We start from the raw sequence: 17,963 nt of genomic DNA, 5'->3' as shown, positions 1-17,963 counted from the left end.
GGATGCCCCACACAGGATAACAGGAAAGTAAGATGGGACACCTTGTTTTTACTTTTTTCTCTTCTGTTCTCTCTTCACAGACAGGTAATCTTGTCTCGATACCACAGGAACTGCCCCTTGGATGTATCTCCCAAAACGGAAAAATTCCCCCAAACCTTAAAACAAGAAACTAGTTTTCCTTTGTAATACTATTTGGCTTAAAAATGAAAGGGGAGGAAATAACAAAAGTCAGCCTTGGAACCTAGTGCCCCTGTGAAGGAGGTCCTCAGATTAGCCTCTTCAGTCTTTCATAACTGAGAGCAGATTAAGGAGGACAGGGCCAAGAAAAAGGAGAAACAAAGGGAAAGGAGGTATTGGCTGCTCTGCAAGCCCACTAGCCCCCTCCAGGTTGCCCTAAGGACACTTCTCCAGGTAACTACCATTGGTGCAGGAAGCCAGGGCACTGGAAGGCACTGCCCCAGTGGGATAAAAGCTATGTGCATGGCTTGCCCCTTTTGCCAGAAGGTCAGCCACTGGAAATGAGACTACTCTGAGGGCCAAACCACCCATGGGACAGAATCCCAACTCCTGATGGCCTTGAGCTAAAGGGGCTGTCTGCTCTGACTGGCTTCCAAATCAGACACTGTCATCAACAGGACAAAGTTGAGGGCAACTTTGGAGGTGGCAAGTAAAATTATAAATTTCCCTTTTGGGTTCAAGAGCTGCTTACTCTGTGCTAATCTCCTTCTCTGAGCAACTTTCCTCCAAATCCTGTCAGGTAATGGAGGAAATGCCACCCCCTCCCTCCAAAAGAAAAAATTCACATCCTTTTATGTTACTTAAGGGACCAGTACCTGGTGATGTCTAAATACCCAACACCTCTTTAGGGCAAAAAAAAATTTTTTTTTCCAAGATGGGTGCTTGCTTAATATTTACCTGACTTCTGAATTCATCTTTCTTTTATTTTTAAAATTTTTTGAGATGGAGTTTCACTCTTGTTGCCCAGGCTGGAGTTCAATGGTGCGATCTCAGCTCATCGCAATCTCCACCTCCCAGGTTCAAGCGATTCTCCTGCCTCAGCCTCCCTAGTAGCTGGGATTACAGGCATGTGCCACCATGCTCAGCTAATTTTGTATTTTTAATAGAGATGGGGTTTCTCCATGTTGGTCAGGCTGATCTCGAACTCCTGACCTCAGGTGATCCTCCTGCTTCAGCCTCCCAAAGTGCTGGGATTACAGGCATGAGCCACCACTCCGGGCCTGAATTCATCTTCCTAATAGCTCTATTTCTCCTAAGAAAGCTACCTAAATCTTTAACCAATAACTTCATCCTGGACAGTCCTACCCAGTGGTATAGAAATAGCCCACACTTATTCAGACAAGCACTAGCAAAAATCTAACTGAGCAATCTCTTGAGGTGGGATAACTTCTCCAGTGCAGTATGTAAATAATCTCCTCATTTGTTCCCCCTTTACAGAACTTGCAAAGCAACATGCAGTACAAATCTTTACTTTCTAATGAAAGGAGAATGATTTTTGTTGAATTCAAAGGTTCTAAAGGCATGGAAGGTTATAAAGAAGAGATTTTATATAAAAAAGCACCTTTTATATAAAAAAGTATCTTGTATGGGCCGGGCGTGGTGAGTCAACGCCTGTAATCCCAGCACTTTGGGAGGCCGAGGTGGGTGGATCACGAGGTCAGGAGATCGAGACCATCCTGGCTAACACAGTGAAATCCCATCCCTACTAAAAAATACAGAAAGTTAGCTGGGCATGGTGGCAGGTGCCTTGTAGTCCCAGCTACTCAGGAGGCTGAGGCAGGAGGATGGCATGAACCCGGGAGGTGAAGCTTGCAGTGAGCTGAGATTGCATCACTGCACTCCAGCCTGGGCGACAGAGCAAGACTCCGTCTAAAAAAAAAGAAAAAAGGAAGAAAAGAATCTGTTTTCTTTTATAACAGGACACACTTGGAGAAACTGGTTATTTTACCAAGGCTTTGACTGGAATGGCATGCTTTTCTTTAAGGAATCAAAATGGAATTATGAAGCCAATAAAAGTTCCTTCAGAAAACTGCCCTCATACCTTGGCTGCACAGTCCCTGTAAAGGGTTCCTGGCTTGTGGTGAGTAAAGAATGTCACTTTATAACAGGCCTAGAAGCCCCAAGTTATCTTGAGACCATAAGAAGAGAGAACTTTACCCAAGTCATACAGGTATTTGATGGTGCCAACCTAAGGCTTTAAAAAAGTGTTATCTGAAATTCCTTATGGAACACAGTTTCATTAAAGCCAATTTTAAAAGGACTCTATATGGCACATAATTATTCTCACTGTGCTTTATGCAAATAACCATGCCAAGTATAATAAGACTAAAGTTTATTTTGTGAACAAGTCAGTTCTATCATGATTTGTCTTTAATAAAACTGAGGACCAGAGAGAAAAAAATTATGTTTCAAAAACTATGGTACACCTATTATTAGATTCTAGTCTCATCAGTTTTTGAGTTTTCTTCTGCAATTTAGATTAACCCTGCTTATTCCTGTGAACCAACCAGTGATCTCTGGCTGCAGGTCAGAAGAAACAAGACGGATGCGTAATGTAAAAATCTGGATCAATATTCTAATTCTGGGCACATATTGGAATCAGCTGGCAACCCCAAGAACCCAGTGGAATCAGCTAGCAACCCCATGCACCCAAGTCTTAGCAGGCATAACTATAGCCACCAGCTACCTGAGCATATTGGCAGTCTCAGAATTTTTTGGAGCTATCATCATCCCCTTATTTTGGCTTAGCATTCTTCTAATTCTAATAATCCTATTTCTCGCCTCTCACCTTCAGGCCATCAAGCTCCATGTGATCATCAGTGAGGGATACTGTCCTCTCAATATTCAAGAGCCAGCCTTCTACAGAGGACCCCTAGACTGCACATTAGTGGGACATGACAGAGGCAAAATCCTGTCCCTGTCTCTTGGACCTGGTTGGATACTGCTTTCACCAACCCATGGAACCAGCTCTGCCCTGACAGCTAGCAAGAGGCCAAGACCTGCAGAACAATCACTACCACTCCTCTCTGTCAGCAGGAATCAGTTACAGAAGACTGACCTTCATCCACTTTCCCCAAAGAATTGGGGTACTGGACTCTTGAGGGGGGAAATGTTACAGGAGGTAGTTAGTCAGGCATGAGCAGGGCAAGAGATGGCCTAGCCTCCAACCTTGCCACACACACACAACAGGAATATCAGGCAACCATCAAGCTATGGTCAGGTGATTGCTAACTGTCTCTCTCAAATAATAATTGGTCATAGCAGATGCCAGGGAAAGGCAGTCTCCCAATACATAGAAACTCCTGAAACTGGTGATCAGCAGCATCCCAATAAGATCTCAGGAGTCTGGTGAATGGGCTCAAGCTTACACATTAAGAGGCAAAATTGTGGAGTTAACTAGTACATGGCCTTCTAAAGACATTTGTCTGGTAAGGGAAGAATGCCTCAAATGAGCATGTGTACAGCTCCAGTAAACACACTGCATGCTCTCCTCTCAAGTGTTAGCAGGCCACTGCACGTGCAGACAGCCCATCTCAAGGGAAGAAACAGGGGAGAAGGCATGCAAGGCCTTGGAAGCATGCTAACATATGAAACCCCAAGCCAAAGGTCAAACTGCACACTTGATCTCTCAAGTTGCCCGCTTTAGCCTCTTCCAAGGTAATCTCTCAAGTCACCTGCTTCACCCTTTCCCAAGTGTGTTTTACCTTCTCTCGTTCCTGCTCTAAAGCTTTTTAATAAACTTTTACTCCTGCTCTGAAACTTGCTTTGGTCTCTCCTTCTGCTTATGCCCTTCAGTCAAATTCTTTCTTCTAAGGAGGCAAGAATTGAGATTGCTGCAGACCTGTATGGATTTGCCATCAGTAACAAAACTTTCAAAAATCAAAGACAAAGAGAATTTTGAAAGCAGCAAGAAAAAAACATTTGTCCTAATTTCAAAATATATTAGAAAACTGTAGCAATCAAACGAGCATGGCGCTGGCATAAAAACAAGACACATAGACCAATGAAAAAGAATAGAGAACCCAGAAATAAACCCATGCATATAGTTAGCTAATCTTCAGCAAAAGCACCAAGAATACACAATAGGGAAAGAATAGTGAAAGAAATTAAAATACTTTATCCAAAAATATATTTCTTTGACGTATTTTTAAATGGCTGCTACTTGGCCAGCAGACAGAAGTGGCCTTGTGAAGCTATTCTAAGTGGGGGAAATTTGCATCTGTAGAGAATCTCCATTAATGAAGTCATGCCCCCTCCCCTTTCTATGCCTTCCTCCAGATCCAGGAGAGGTTGAGAGTTTGACACCTTTATTATTTATTTATTTAAAACTTTTTCCTCCAACTCTGGCAGATGAACTGACACCTTTAAAAATCTGAAAAGAAACATTTACCATCTATTTTCTCTGAGGGAGGCTTCATCTACATAAAAAAGCCACCTTTGCCAGTCAAGCCTCCTCATTTCTCTCTCTCTAAACCTGCCTTGCCATTAAGCCTGATTTACCTGTTTCTGGACATTCTCTGAGTCTGCATTCTTTACTGTGGCCTCAGGATAATATACATGTTTCTGTAACTCATTGGGAAGTTGGGTTTTTATTCTGAAGGCTCCCATGGATGTATGTTAAATAAATGTTTATGCCTTTTCTCCTATTAATCAATCTGCCTCATGTCAGTGATTTTTACCAAAGCTTTAGGGAGCCAAGAGCCTATGGCTCCCACAGTAGTCTCATCAATAATTGGGCTGAGAAAACCGGATATCGACATATAAAAGAAAGAAACTGTACTCTTATCTTACACTACACACAAAAATCAACTCAAATAGGTTAAAGAGTTAAATATAAGACCCGAAAACAAGAAACTCCTAGACAACACAGGGAGAAAGCTTTCTGACATTGGTCTTGGTAGTGAATTTTGGATATAACATCAATAGCAAAGTCTACTAAAGTAAAAATAAACAAATGGAACTATATTAAACAAAAACTTTCTGCACAGGGAAGGAAACTATCAATGAAATGAAAACTGACAGAATAAGGGGAAATATTTGCAAACCATCTCTCAGATAAGGAGTTAATATCCAAAGTACATAATGAACTTGTAAACCAAAAATAAAATTCTAAGCGCCCCCAACTGACTGGTGGACGCTCCCCTCAGCCAAGGGCATTTCATATTATCCTGAAAAACTAGTTCAGGGTCTGATGGAAACTGGGGGTCAGATATGCCTCACAAACATCAACAGAGAGAGTTTAAGACTGATAGAACAGACTCTTTAAATCTGATAAGAAACACAGTCTATTCTCTCTGAAATCTATCTGTAGGCTTCATTTGCATGATAAAACCTTGGTCTCCAGATCCCTTTATCAAAATCCAGACATTCCTTTCTAATCTATTCCAGGTCTTTAGATAAAATCTCTTTCAACCAATTGCTAATCAGAAAATCTTTAAATCTGCCTCTGACCTGGTAGGCCCTGCTTTGAGTGGTCCTGCCTTTCTGGATTGAACCAATGTACATCTTATATGCATTGACCGATGTCTCGTGTCTCCCTAACATGTATAAAAGCAAGCTCTACCCTAACCTTGGGCATATGTTGTCAGGACATCCAGAGGCTGTTCACAGATGTATCCTTAACCTTGGCAAAATAGACTTTCTAAGTTGATTGAGACCTGTCTCAGATACTTTTGGTATACAAACTCATACAACTAAATAGCAGGAAAAAAAAACTGATTTAAAAATGGGAAAATGACTTGAAGAGACATTTTTCCAAATAGCACATACAAATGGCCAAAAAGTATATAACAATGTTCTCAACCTCACTAAATTCAGGGAAATGCAAATCAAAACCACAGCTAGGTATCACTTCTACCTGTTAGAAAGGCTATTAAAGTTAAAACATAAGTGTTGTCAGAGATGTGTGAAAAGGAAACCCTTATCCACTGTTGATGGAAATGTTAATTGGGAGGTTCTCAAAAAAAAATTAAAAATAGAATCACTGTATGATCCAACAATCCTACTGATACATATCCAAAGGAAATAAAATCATGACCTTGAAGAGCTATCTGCACTCCCGTGTTCATTACAGCATTATTCACAAGAGTCAAGATCTAGAAACAACTTATGCGTCTGTCGATAATGAATGGATAAAGAAAATGTGGTATATACATACAATGGAAAATTATTCAGCCTTAAAGAGAAGGACATCTCGGTCTATGTGACAACATGGATGTACCTGGAGGACATTATGCCAAGTGAAATTACTCAGCCACAGAAAGACAAAAACTGCATAATTTCACTCATATGTGTAATCTAAAAAGTCGAAGTTATAGAAGCATAGTAGAACAGTGGTTACCAGGAGGTGTAAGGTAAGATAAATGGGGAATTTTTGGTCAAGGTGTGCAAACTTTCAGTTATAAGATGAATACTTATGGAGACCTTATGTACACTATGGTGACTATGGTTAGTTACAATGTATACTTAAAATTTCCTAAGAGAGCCGGGCATGGTGGTTTATGCTTGTAATCCCAGCACTCTGGGAGGCTGAGTTGGGCAGATCACGAGGTCAGGAATTTGAGACCAGCATAGCCAACATGGTGAAATCCCATCTCTACTAAAAATACAAAAATTAGTCAGGCATAGAGGCAGGCTCCTGTAATCCCAGCTACTTGGGAGGCTGAGGCATGAGAATCACTTGAACCTGGGAGGCAAAGTTTGCAGTGAACCGAGATCGCACCATTGCACTCCAGCCTGGGTAACAGAGTGAGACCCTGTCTCAAAAAAAAAAAAAAAATTGCTAAGAGAGTAGGTCTGTTTTTGTTTGTTTGGTTGGTCAGTTGGTTTTGTTTTGTTTTTTAAAACATAGTCTTGCTCTGTCACCCAGGCTGGAGTGCAATAGCACCATCTCGGCTCACTGCGAGCTCTGCAAGCTCTGGGTTCAAGCGATTCTCCTGCCTCAGCCTCCTGAGTAGCTGGAATTACAGGCATGCACCACCACACGCAGCTAATATTGTTTTTCTGTTTTTAGTAGACACGGGTTTCACCATGTTGGCCAGGCTGGTCTCGAACTCGTGACCTCAAGTGATCCACCCACCTCGGCCTCCCAAAGTACTGGGATTACAGGTGTGAGCCACAGCTCACATCTTCATTCTTTTTCATGGCTGTGTAGTATTCCATGGTGTATACATACCACATTTTCTTTACAATATTTATTTGTCAATCATATCTCAGTGAAGTCAGAGAAAAAAAAGAACCTGAAAGAAACACAGCAACCCTGGCAAAAGGGCTGGGCCCAGAAACTTCTCATGTTGCACTTACCTTTGACATCTGTAGTCTCTTGGGTACCAGCCCAGCAGAGAAGACGACAGGCAGAACTGTTTGGCAATGACATCCTAAGAAAAGCAAGTAGAAGAAACAAGTTACAAATTTATGGATTTATAAATCACATGAAGCCTATGGACTTACAGGAATTTCCATTTATCTTTTTTTAAAACTTTCATTTTAGGTTTGGAGGTACACGTGAAGGTTTGTTATTTAGATAAACTCGTGTAATGGGGGTTTGTTGTACAGATTACTTCATCACCCAGGTATTAGGTCTAATACCCCATAGCAATTTTTTTCTGCTCCTCTCCCTCCTCCCACCCTCCACCATCCGGTAGACCCCAGTGTCTGTAGTTTCATTATTTTTTTGAGACGGAGTCTCACTCTGTCACCACGCTGGAGTGCAGTGGTGTGATCTTGGTTCACTGCAACTTCCATCTCCCAGGTTCAAGTGATTCTCTTGCCTCAGCCTCCTGAGTAGCTAGGACTACAGGCGCGCACCACCAAGCCCAGCTAATTTTTGTATTTTTAGTAGAGACAGGGTTTCACCACGTTGGCCAGGATGATCCCGATCTCTTCACCTTGTGATTTGCCTACCTCAATCTCCCAAAGTGCTGGGATTACAGGTGTGAGCCACTGCGCCCGGCCACGTTGTTCCCTTCTTTGTGTCCATGTGTTCTCATTATTAAACTCTCACTTATAAATGAGAACATGCCGTATTTAGTTTTCTGTTCCTGCATTAGTTTGCTAAGGATAATGGCCACCATCCATGTTTCTGCAAAAGACATGATCTTGTTCTTTATTGTGACTGCATAGTATTTCATGATGTATATGTACCCCATTTTCTTTTTACAACCTGTCATTGATGGGCATTTAGTTTGATTCTATGTCTTTTCTATTGTGAATAATGCTGCAGTGAACATTCGCATGCATGTGTTGTTATGTTCTAGAAAGATTTCATGACGCAGACACCAAAAGCAATCACAACAAAAGCCAAAGTTGACAAAGAGGATCTGGTTAAACCTAAGAGCTTCTGCACAGCGAAGGAAACTATCAACAGAGTAAACAGCCTACAGAAGAGAACAAAATATTTGCAGACTATGCATCTGACAAAGGTCTAATATCCGGCATCTAAAGGGACTTAAACAAATTTGCAAGAAAAAAATAAACAATCTCATTAAAAAGTGGGCAAGGAACATAAACAGACACTTTTGAAAAGAAGACATGTGGCCAAAAAGCATATGAAAAAAAACTCATTATCACAGATCATTAGAGAAATGCAAATAAAAACCACAATGAGATACCATCTTATACCAATCAGAATGACTATTACTAAAAAGTTAAAAATAACAGATGCTGGCAAGGCTGCAGAGAAAAGAGAACACTTGTACACTGTTAGTAGGAGGGTAAATTAGTTCAACCATTGTGGAAAACAGTATGACATTTCCTCAAAAAGCTAAAAACAGAACTACCATTCTACCCAGTGATCCCATTACTGGGTATTTACCCAGAGGAATATAAATCATTCATCTTTTTATTTCGTTTTTAAACATTTGTTTGTTCTCTTCCACTCTTTCCATGCTCCCAACTGTAATCCCACAATCCCATTAAATAAACTACAGTTGGACTTTCTTATCATCTTTAGTGATTTGTTTGTTCTCTAATTTGTCATAAAAGGGTAACATTTTCAACTTCTGCGCATGAAAAGCTCAAACATTAAGTTTATAATTATTTCAAAGGGATTTATGAGTGTTTCTCTAGGGAGCTGTTTTCGAAATAAGATAAGTGCTATGAATGGGATAAGAAAGATTACAGTAATTATGTTGGTTTCTGAAAAAACCAAAAACTTAATATCAGCGGAGTAACTTGGGGACTCACAGATGCAGTGTGTATCCTTTGAAACACATCTGTATCCCAGTTTCCTTGAATCCAAATATGACACTCTAAGCAAGCAGGGACTGGGTGGGAAGCGCAGGTTATTTTGTATGGAATGAACAAAGTCATCAATTTCTAGAATTCAACACATGGTAGTAATTATTTTGGGGGTCTCTGATTGAGGGAGGAGGGTCCTCATGCTTCAGGAACCTGTAACTCTGTGACGCAGGGGTAGAGTGGAATTGATATCAGCCTAACGAGCCCTAAAATATTCCTATACATGTATTCAGCACACAAACCAGCCCTAATCATTCCTGAGACAGGGATTGGTCGCCTACTCTGCATCTTTCTTCTCCTAACCAACAGCAGCAGTTGAATCACCTGGGGGTATGAATTTAAAAGTGCAAATTTTTAAGCTAAATCCCCAGTAATTATTGTTCAGTAGATTTGGGGCAGATGGTCTGATACAGGTGGTCATTGGGCCAATTTCCCAACTTCTACAGGAACCACTTAATTGCTTCTCTTAATATATTTTATCGCTAAAAACTATAATTTGGTTTGGGCTGGGTTTTTTTTTTTTTTTTTAAATTTTATGTAAGCAGAATTATACAGCATGTCACCTGGTTCAAAATGCCCAACATTATGTTCGTGAGATTATTGAGTGGAACCATAGTTTTTCTTATTCATTACTATACAGTATTCCATTGTATGACCACACCACAGCTGACGCTTCTGTCAATGAATAGTACTTATTCTGCATTTTGCTTGTTTTAGTTTTTTTGGCTATTATGAAAAGTACTGCTAAGAACATTATTGTACATGTCTCTCAACGTACATGTGAAAGCACATTTCAGTTGGAGTAGAATTGCTACGTCTACAATATCCATAGAATCAACTGTAGAAGGTAAAACTAAACTTTTTCTAAAGTGCGTCATCAACGTATGTTCCCATCAGCTGTATATGAGAGATCTTATTGTTAGGCATCCTTATCAACACTTAGTAGGCTTTTTTTTTTAAGACTCAAGGGGTATATGTGCAGGTATGTTACATGAATATATTGTGTGATGCTGAAATTTAGGCTTATATTGAACCTGTCACCCAAATAGTGAACTTAGTACCCAATAGGTAGTTTTTCAACCCTTGCTCCTTTCCAAACTCTCTGCCCTCAGTGTCTACTGTTTCATTTTTATGTCCATGTGTATCCACTGTTTAGCTCCCACTTATAAGTGAGAACATGCTGTGTTTGATTTTCTGTTTCTGCATTAATTCACTTGCCAGCTGCATCTGTGTTGCTGCAAAAGGCATTATTTCATTCTTTTTCATGGCTGTGTAGTATTCCATAGTGTATACATACCACATTTTCTTTATCCAATCCACCATGGATGAGCACCTAAGTTGATTCCAAGTCATTGCTATGGTGAATAGTGCTGCAATGAACATACGAGCACATGTGTCTTTTTGCTGAAATGATTTACTTTCCTTGGGATATATACCCAGTAATGGGATTGCTGGGTCAATGGTAGTTCTATATTCAGTTCTTTGAGAAATCTCCCAACTACTTTCCACAGGAGCTGAACTAATTTGCATTTCCACTAACAGTGTTTAAATGTTCCCTTTTCTCTCCAACCTCATCAACATCTGTTATTTTTTGACTTTTTATTAACAGCCATTCTGCTTGGTGTGAGATGGTATCTCATTGTGGTTTTGGTTTGTATTTCTCTGATGATTAGTGATGCTGAGCATTTTTTCAGGTTTGTTGGCCACTTGTTGTGTCTTCTCTTGAGAAGTGTCTATTCATATCTTTTGTGCAATTTTTTTTTGAGACAAGGTCTCACTCTGTCACCCAGGCTGGTGTGCAGCGGCATGATCATAGCTCGCTGCAGCCTCGAACTACCAAGCTCAACCAATACTCCCACCTCAGCCTCCTGAATAGCTGAGACCATAGGCACATGCCACCATACCTGGCTAATTCTTTTTTTGGGGGGGTTGGGGGGTGATGAGGTCTCCCTATGTTCCCAGGCTGGTCTCAGATTCCTGGGACAAGCAATCCTCTTCCCGCCTCAGCCTTTCAAAGTGCTGGGATTACAGGCGTCAGCTACCCACCTGGCCCTTTGCGTACTTTTTGATGGGTTTGTTGGTTTTTACTTGTTGATTTAAGTTCTTTATGGATTCTGGATAGTAGTCCTTTGTTGGATGCATAGATTAAAAATATTTTCTCTCATTCTGTGGGTTGTCTCTTTACTCAATTGATAGTTTCTTTTGCTATGCAGAAGCTCTGTGGTTTAATTAGGTCCCAATTGTCAGTTTTTGTTTTTGTTGTGTTTGCTTTTGAGGACTTAGTCATGAATTCTTTGCCTATGGCAATGTCCAGAAGAGTGTTACCTAGGTGTTTTCTTCTAGGATTATTATTATTTGTTTTTGTTGTTGTTGTTGTTGTTGTTTTTTGAGACGGAGCTCTGTCGCCCAGGTTGGAGTGCAGTGGCTCGATCTTGGCTCTCTGCAAACTCCGCCTCCCGGATTCAAGTGATTCTCCTGCCTCAGCCTCCCGAGTAGCTGGGATTACAGGCGCCTGCCACCATGTCCAGCTAATTTTTTTGTATTTTTAGTAGAAATGGGGTTTCACCATGTTAGCTAGGCTGGTCTTGAACTCCTGACCTCAGGCGATCCGCCTGCCTAGGCCTCCCAAAGTGTTGGGATTACAGGCGTGAGCCACCATGCCCAGCCTCTTCTAGGATTTTATAGTTTGAAGTCTTATATTTAAGTCTTTAATCCATCTTGAGTTAATTTTTTTATATGGTGAAAGCTAGGGGTCCAGTTTTCTTCTGCATATGGTTAGCCAGTTTTCCCAGCACCACTTATAGAATAGTGTGTCCTTTCCCCTTTTTTATTTTTATTGACTTTTTCAAAGATCAGTTGACTGTAGGTGTGTGGCTTAATTTCTGGGTTCTTTATTCTGTGCCATTGGTCTATAATTGACACTTAATTTTAAATTTTAAAATTTAAATTTTAAATTTTAACTTTTAAATTTTAACTTTTCTGGAAGGTGTTTAGCATAAACTCTTTGTAGTTTTAATTTGCGTTTTATGATTGCTAACGCAGTTGAGCACCTTTGGTATGTTTATTGGTTATTTGGATATCTTGGTTTATTGATTTAATTTTGAAGTCTCTTTCCTATTTTTCTAGTGGGTTGTGTTTTTTTGGTATTAATTTGTAAGAGTTCTTACAAATTCATATATATACACATATACGTATATAAGTACATATATCTCTCATAGATGCCTTTTGTCAGTCACTAAGTTGAAAATATATTCTTCTCTGTGGCTTGCCTTTTTATACACCCTTAATTTTGTATTTTGTTGAATAGACCCACTTAATTTTAAGGTAATTCAAAATTTATCTAACTTTTTCCTTACAGTTAGTGCTTTTTGTGTTTTGTTTAAGAAATATTTGCCAACCTTGAAATAGTCAAGATATTCTCCATATTGTCATCTAATGGTTTCATTGATTTGCCTTTTACACTTTGATATTTAATTCATCTGAATTAATTTATTTGGAATTGAAAACATTGCCTTTCTCTGCTGCTTTGCTGTTTTTTTTTGTTTGTTTGTTTGTTTTTTGTTTTTTTATGAATCAAGTATTTGTATATGCATGGGTCTGTTTCTGGCTCTTTATGCTGCTCCACTGGTCTTTGTTTATTCTTGTTTCATGAAAGCACCCTGCCTCAACTATTAAAGCTTTATAGTAAGTTTGTTGTTGATAGAACAAGACCCTCACCTTTTTGTTGTTGTTGTTGTTTGTTTTGTTTGTTTGTTTTGAGAGTATCTCAGCTATTTCCTGGCTCTTTGTAGTTCCACATGAATTTTAGAATCATTGTGTCAAGTTCTACAAAAACACCTATTGGAACCGTATAAAATCTATAAATCAATTTGGAAAGAACTGACATTTTTACAATATCCTTGTATTAGTCCATTTTCACACTGCTATAAAGATACTACCTGAGACTGGGTAATTTATGAACAAAAGAGGTTTAATTGACTCACAGTTCCACATGGCTGGAGACTCCTCAGGAAACTTACAATCATGGCAGAAGACGAAGGGGAAGCAAGGCACATCTTACATGGTGGCAGGAGAGAGAGAGCATGCAGGGGAAACTGCCACTTTTAAACTATCAGATATCATGAGAACTCTTTCACTATCACAAAAGCAGCATGGGGGAAACTGCTCCCATGATCCAATTACCTCCCACCAAGACCTTCCCTCGACAGTGGGAATTACAACTGGATATGAGATTTGGGTGGGACACAGAGCCAAACCACATCAATCATCTTTCAATTAATGAACATGGTTTGTATCTCCTATTAGATTGCCTCTATTTTCTCGAATGTCTTCTAGTTTTCTGAGTGGAGATCTTGCACATCTTTGATTACATTTCTTCCTAGAGATGTGACCTATTTTAGCCATGTTGCAGGTGCCATTTTTCTTTTTTTTTTTTTTTTTTTTTTTGAGGCAGGGTCTAACTCTGTCACCCAGGCTGGAGTGCAGTGACACAATCATGACTTACTTCAGCCTCCACCTCCCAGGCTTAAGTAATCTTCCCACCTCAGCCTCCCGAGTAGCTGGAACCACAGGCATGTGTCACCACCACCCGGCTATTTTTTTTATTTTTGTAGAGATGAGGTCTCACTATGTTGCCCGGGCTGATATGTGGCATTTTTTACATCATTTTTAACTGTTACTGGTAAGCACTAACTTTTTAATTTCCTCTTTTAATTTAAATATTAAAAGTTTGTATCACGCATGGCCAGGCGCGGTGGCTCATGCCTGTAATCCCAGCACTTCGGGAGGTCGAGGCAGATGGATCACCTGAGGTTGGGAGTTCAAGACCAGCCTGGACAACATAGTGAAACCCCGTCTCTACTAAAAATACAAAAATTTCAAACGTGTCTTTTGCAAATATTTCCTTCCAGTCTGTGGTTTGTCTTCTCATTCTCTTGACATTGTCTTACTCAGAACAGATATTTTTAATTTTAATGAAATTCAGCTTATCAATTATTTCTCTGATGGATCATACCTTTGGTGTTGTATCTAAAATATCATTGCCATTGCCATACCCAAAGTTATTTAAGGTTTCTCCTGTCATCTTCTAGGAGTTTTATAGTTTTGCATTTTACATTTAGGTTTATGATCCATTTTGAGTTAATTTTTGTGAATGGTATAAGGTCTGTGTCTCAGGTAATTTTCCGGCATGTGGACGTCTAGTTGTTCCAACACCATTTGTTGAAAAGAACAATATTTGCTCCATTGTATTGCCTTTGCTTCTTTGTCAAAGACCAGTTGACCATATTTATGTGGGGCTATTTCTAGGCTCTTTATTCTGCTTCACTGATATATTCTCTCACCGATACTACACTATCTTGATTACTTTGGCTTTATAGTGAGCATTAAAGTTAGGTAGTGTCAGTCCTCCAACTCTATGTTCTTCTTCAATATCGTGTTGGTTATTCTTGGTCTTTTGCCTGTCCATATAAACTTTAGAATTAGTTTGTTGATATTCAGAAACTAACCGGCTAGGATTTTTATTGGAATTGCATTTAATCTATAGACCAATTTGGGAAGAGGTGACATCTTGATAATACTGAGTCTTCCTATCCATGGACATGGAAAAATCTCTACATTTATTTAGTTCTTTTTAGATTTCTTTCATTGGAATTTTTTAGTTTTCCTTATGTAGATCTTGTACATATTCTGTTAGATTTATATCTAAGTGTTTAACTTTGGGAGATGCTAATATATATGGTATCATGTTTTTTATTTAAAATTCCACTTGTTTATTGCTCATACATAGGAAAATAATTGATTTTTTATATATTAACATTGTATTCTGCAATCTTGCTGTAATAGCTTATTAGTTCCGGGATTTTTTTTTTTTTTTTTTTTTTGCTGATTCTTTCAGATTTTCTATGTAGATGATAGTGTCATCTGCAAACAAAGACAGTTTTAGTTCTTACTTCCCAATTTATATGCCATTTCATTCCTTGTCTTGAATACAGAAAGAATCAAGACTTAATATTTTATACTTGAGCCACATTCCTGTCTTAGGAATTCCAAAATGTGACCCTTCCCTTATTTTAACCTTGGCAGACAACTGGGATTGATGACAATATTTCATAATAGCTTAAGGTCTGTATCACACTAATCTCCATTCTCCAAATTCAGAATCCTTTTGATTATATTTATAAATTTACATATCTGCAGTTAAAACTGGTTCAGAACCAAATGATCAAGACTTTTACCAAGTTTTTTCTATCTCATACAATATGAATATTCAATGTATGTGGTAAATAAATATGATGAGTAAAAAGTATAATGTATAATGTTTTGTATATTTTAATACTTTCTTGACTTAACCCACTTTATATGATCAGTCATTTTATGTTTTGTCCCAATAATTCTCCTTGGACCATTCTGATTTTACAGTGATGTAGAATGTCCCTCTATAGCCTTATGGAATTTTAATCAAATAGCTTTTGCTCAGAACTTAAAAAGACATTTGTCCTTGGGACTAAAATTAGCCATGAAAAAGATTAAAAACAAAGCAAATTTAGAATATAATCAGTACTTTCAAAATGAGCTCAATCTGTACTTCATCTTCATTTATAACACTTGCTTCTTCTTAGCGTCTAATAGAATAAGCAATAGTTGTGCAAAGAATGTATTTACATTTCTGAGGTTCCAAAAACAGGTGAACCTCACAAGCCCATGCTCTTTTGTGTTTTGCAGTGTCACAGGCCGCCTTGGTTGGAATGATTCACATAATGATCACTCTCTGAATAGGAAAAAATTCAAAGTTCTATACATTTTCAACAGATGTTCTATACATTTTCAACAGATGTCCTATTCCTGCATTTTTTTCAGTTATTAAGTATAGTACCTTTTTTCCTACTCTGGTAAATGGATCTGTTTGGATACCACCTTTCTTTCAAACACTATTTTCAAAAAGGACCTCAGCAGTGCTTAAAGACTCCTGTTATGGTTTGAGTGTGTCACTTAAAAGTTCATATGTTAGAAATTTAATCCCCAATGCAATAGCTTTGGGAGGTAGGGCCTAATAAGAGGTGATTGGGTCATAAGTGTGGAACCTTCACAAATAGATTAATAATATGAGCAGGTTAGTTATCTCAAGAGGAGGCTGTTACAAAGCAAGTTCAGTTTCGGTATCTCTCTCTGTTGCAAGTGCTCTCTTCCACCTTTCACCCTCTGCGATAAGATGATCATCTTATTGCATCCTCACCAGATGCTGGTACCGTGTTCTTGGACTTCTCGTTCTCCAATAACCATGAGCCAAATAAACTTCTATCATTTATAATTTACCCAGTCTGTGGTATTGTGTTGTAGAAGCAGAAAATGACTAAGACAACTCCACTACCTGGCCAAGAGGAACCTCAAGTATCACAGAATTAGCAAAGGGATGTCCAAAGCTAATTAAGTGCCAATATACTTGAGAGATATTTTTAAAATGCAGAAATTATAGTTTGTTGGACTAAACCATGCAAGGCACCCAATTGGGAAGTCTTTCTGAGACATTTTAACTTTAAGCACTTGTTTTGATGATTTGGAAAGGCCTGGATGGAAATATAACTAATATTTATCAGGGTATTATGTGGGTTATTGCTGACATCTGAAGTTGAGGTTAATAATTCAACTGATTATCAAATAGGTTCCAAGAATTTGGATAAAATATTTACCAATTAATATATACAGAGAGATAGATTTAATAACAAGTCCTGATATTTTTCCACATCCCCACTTATACTTTCTCAAATGTACTTAGCTCCTGGCAGCTCCTTGATGGTGTTTGGGGCTAAATGGTTCTTTCTCCATGCACTGTGCTTTTCCATTCCCCACCTCACCTGCCTGTCAAACCAGCTTGGAGGAAACTTGTTTTACTGAGCTCTCTTCAGACATACAACACTCCCTCCCTCACCAGACACCCAAAAAATCTCCTTTCTTTGTGCTGATTAGTTATTTCTATAGTTGCAGTCACTTTATAAACTGAAATTAATTTTTTTGATTTTGGGCTTATCATAGGGCCTGGCTTACAGTAAACACTCAGAAAATGCAATAACCACAGGTAGGGAATAGGGAAGGATTTCGTCAATTTCTTCCTGCTCTGAAGGAACTTCTAAGCCCCTGAAAGCCAGAAACCAAACAAGAAACAAAGCGAAATTCTCAGGAGCACCTTTTTGCTGAAAAGAGAACTCCAAATACCCAAAATTTAGTCAAATATTCATATCCATATCCTTTCAGGAGTAGGCAGTTATATATAATTTTAGGAATACTAAATAGAGAATAGGATCATAATTTCAGCTGGTCACTGACATTTAGCTCTTCTTCCTGCTGACATTTACAAAAGAAAATACAGAGGGTTAAAGTCTATGAAGTCTTTCAGGGTCTACAATACATCTTTCTTCTAAGGGCACTCTTGTCTATTTATAGTGATATATCCAGGTGCAAATTACAAAGAAATCTTACTGTTTACACTCAGGCTGATGCTGTCCTGCTCTAAAAGAAAATTGGCTGCATGTGGACTTGTCCAGTTGTTTTTTCCGGTAACTGCCTATGTATGTTGTCATGGAAGAATCTGACCATCGTGTTTCATCCTGCCAAGATGCTCCAGCCTTGCGTCTGATCAGATCAAACTCTTGAGAAGTAAGAGGGCTAAAGGGCAGAAGAATTTGTGGAGTCAAGTAGAAGAAGTGTGACAT

At 38.9% G+C, this 17,963-nt stretch overlaps 1 protein-coding gene across 1 annotated transcript in view; it reads right to left on the bottom strand.

Moving 5' to 3' along the window:
• Positions 1 to 17,963, bottom strand: part of C5H4orf51 (chromosome 5 C4orf51 homolog) — a 41,104-nt gene extending 23,141 nt beyond the window's left edge. Inside the window, 2 exon segments of the mRNA NM_001194878.1 lie at positions 7,321 to 7,394; positions 17,731 to 17,963. Of these exon segments, the coding sequence (NP_001181807.1) occupies positions 7,321 to 7,394; positions 17,731 to 17,963 (307 nt within the window).

This window comes from Macaca mulatta, chromosome 5 (genome assembly GCF_049350105.2).
Source record: "Macaca mulatta isolate MMU2019108-1 chromosome 5, T2T-MMU8v2.0, whole genome shotgun sequence".
NCBI lineage: Eukaryota > Metazoa > Chordata > Mammalia > Primates > Cercopithecidae > Macaca > Macaca mulatta.
Note: the sequence above shows the minus strand (reverse complement) of the source record. Positions and strands in the feature narration are given on the sequence as shown.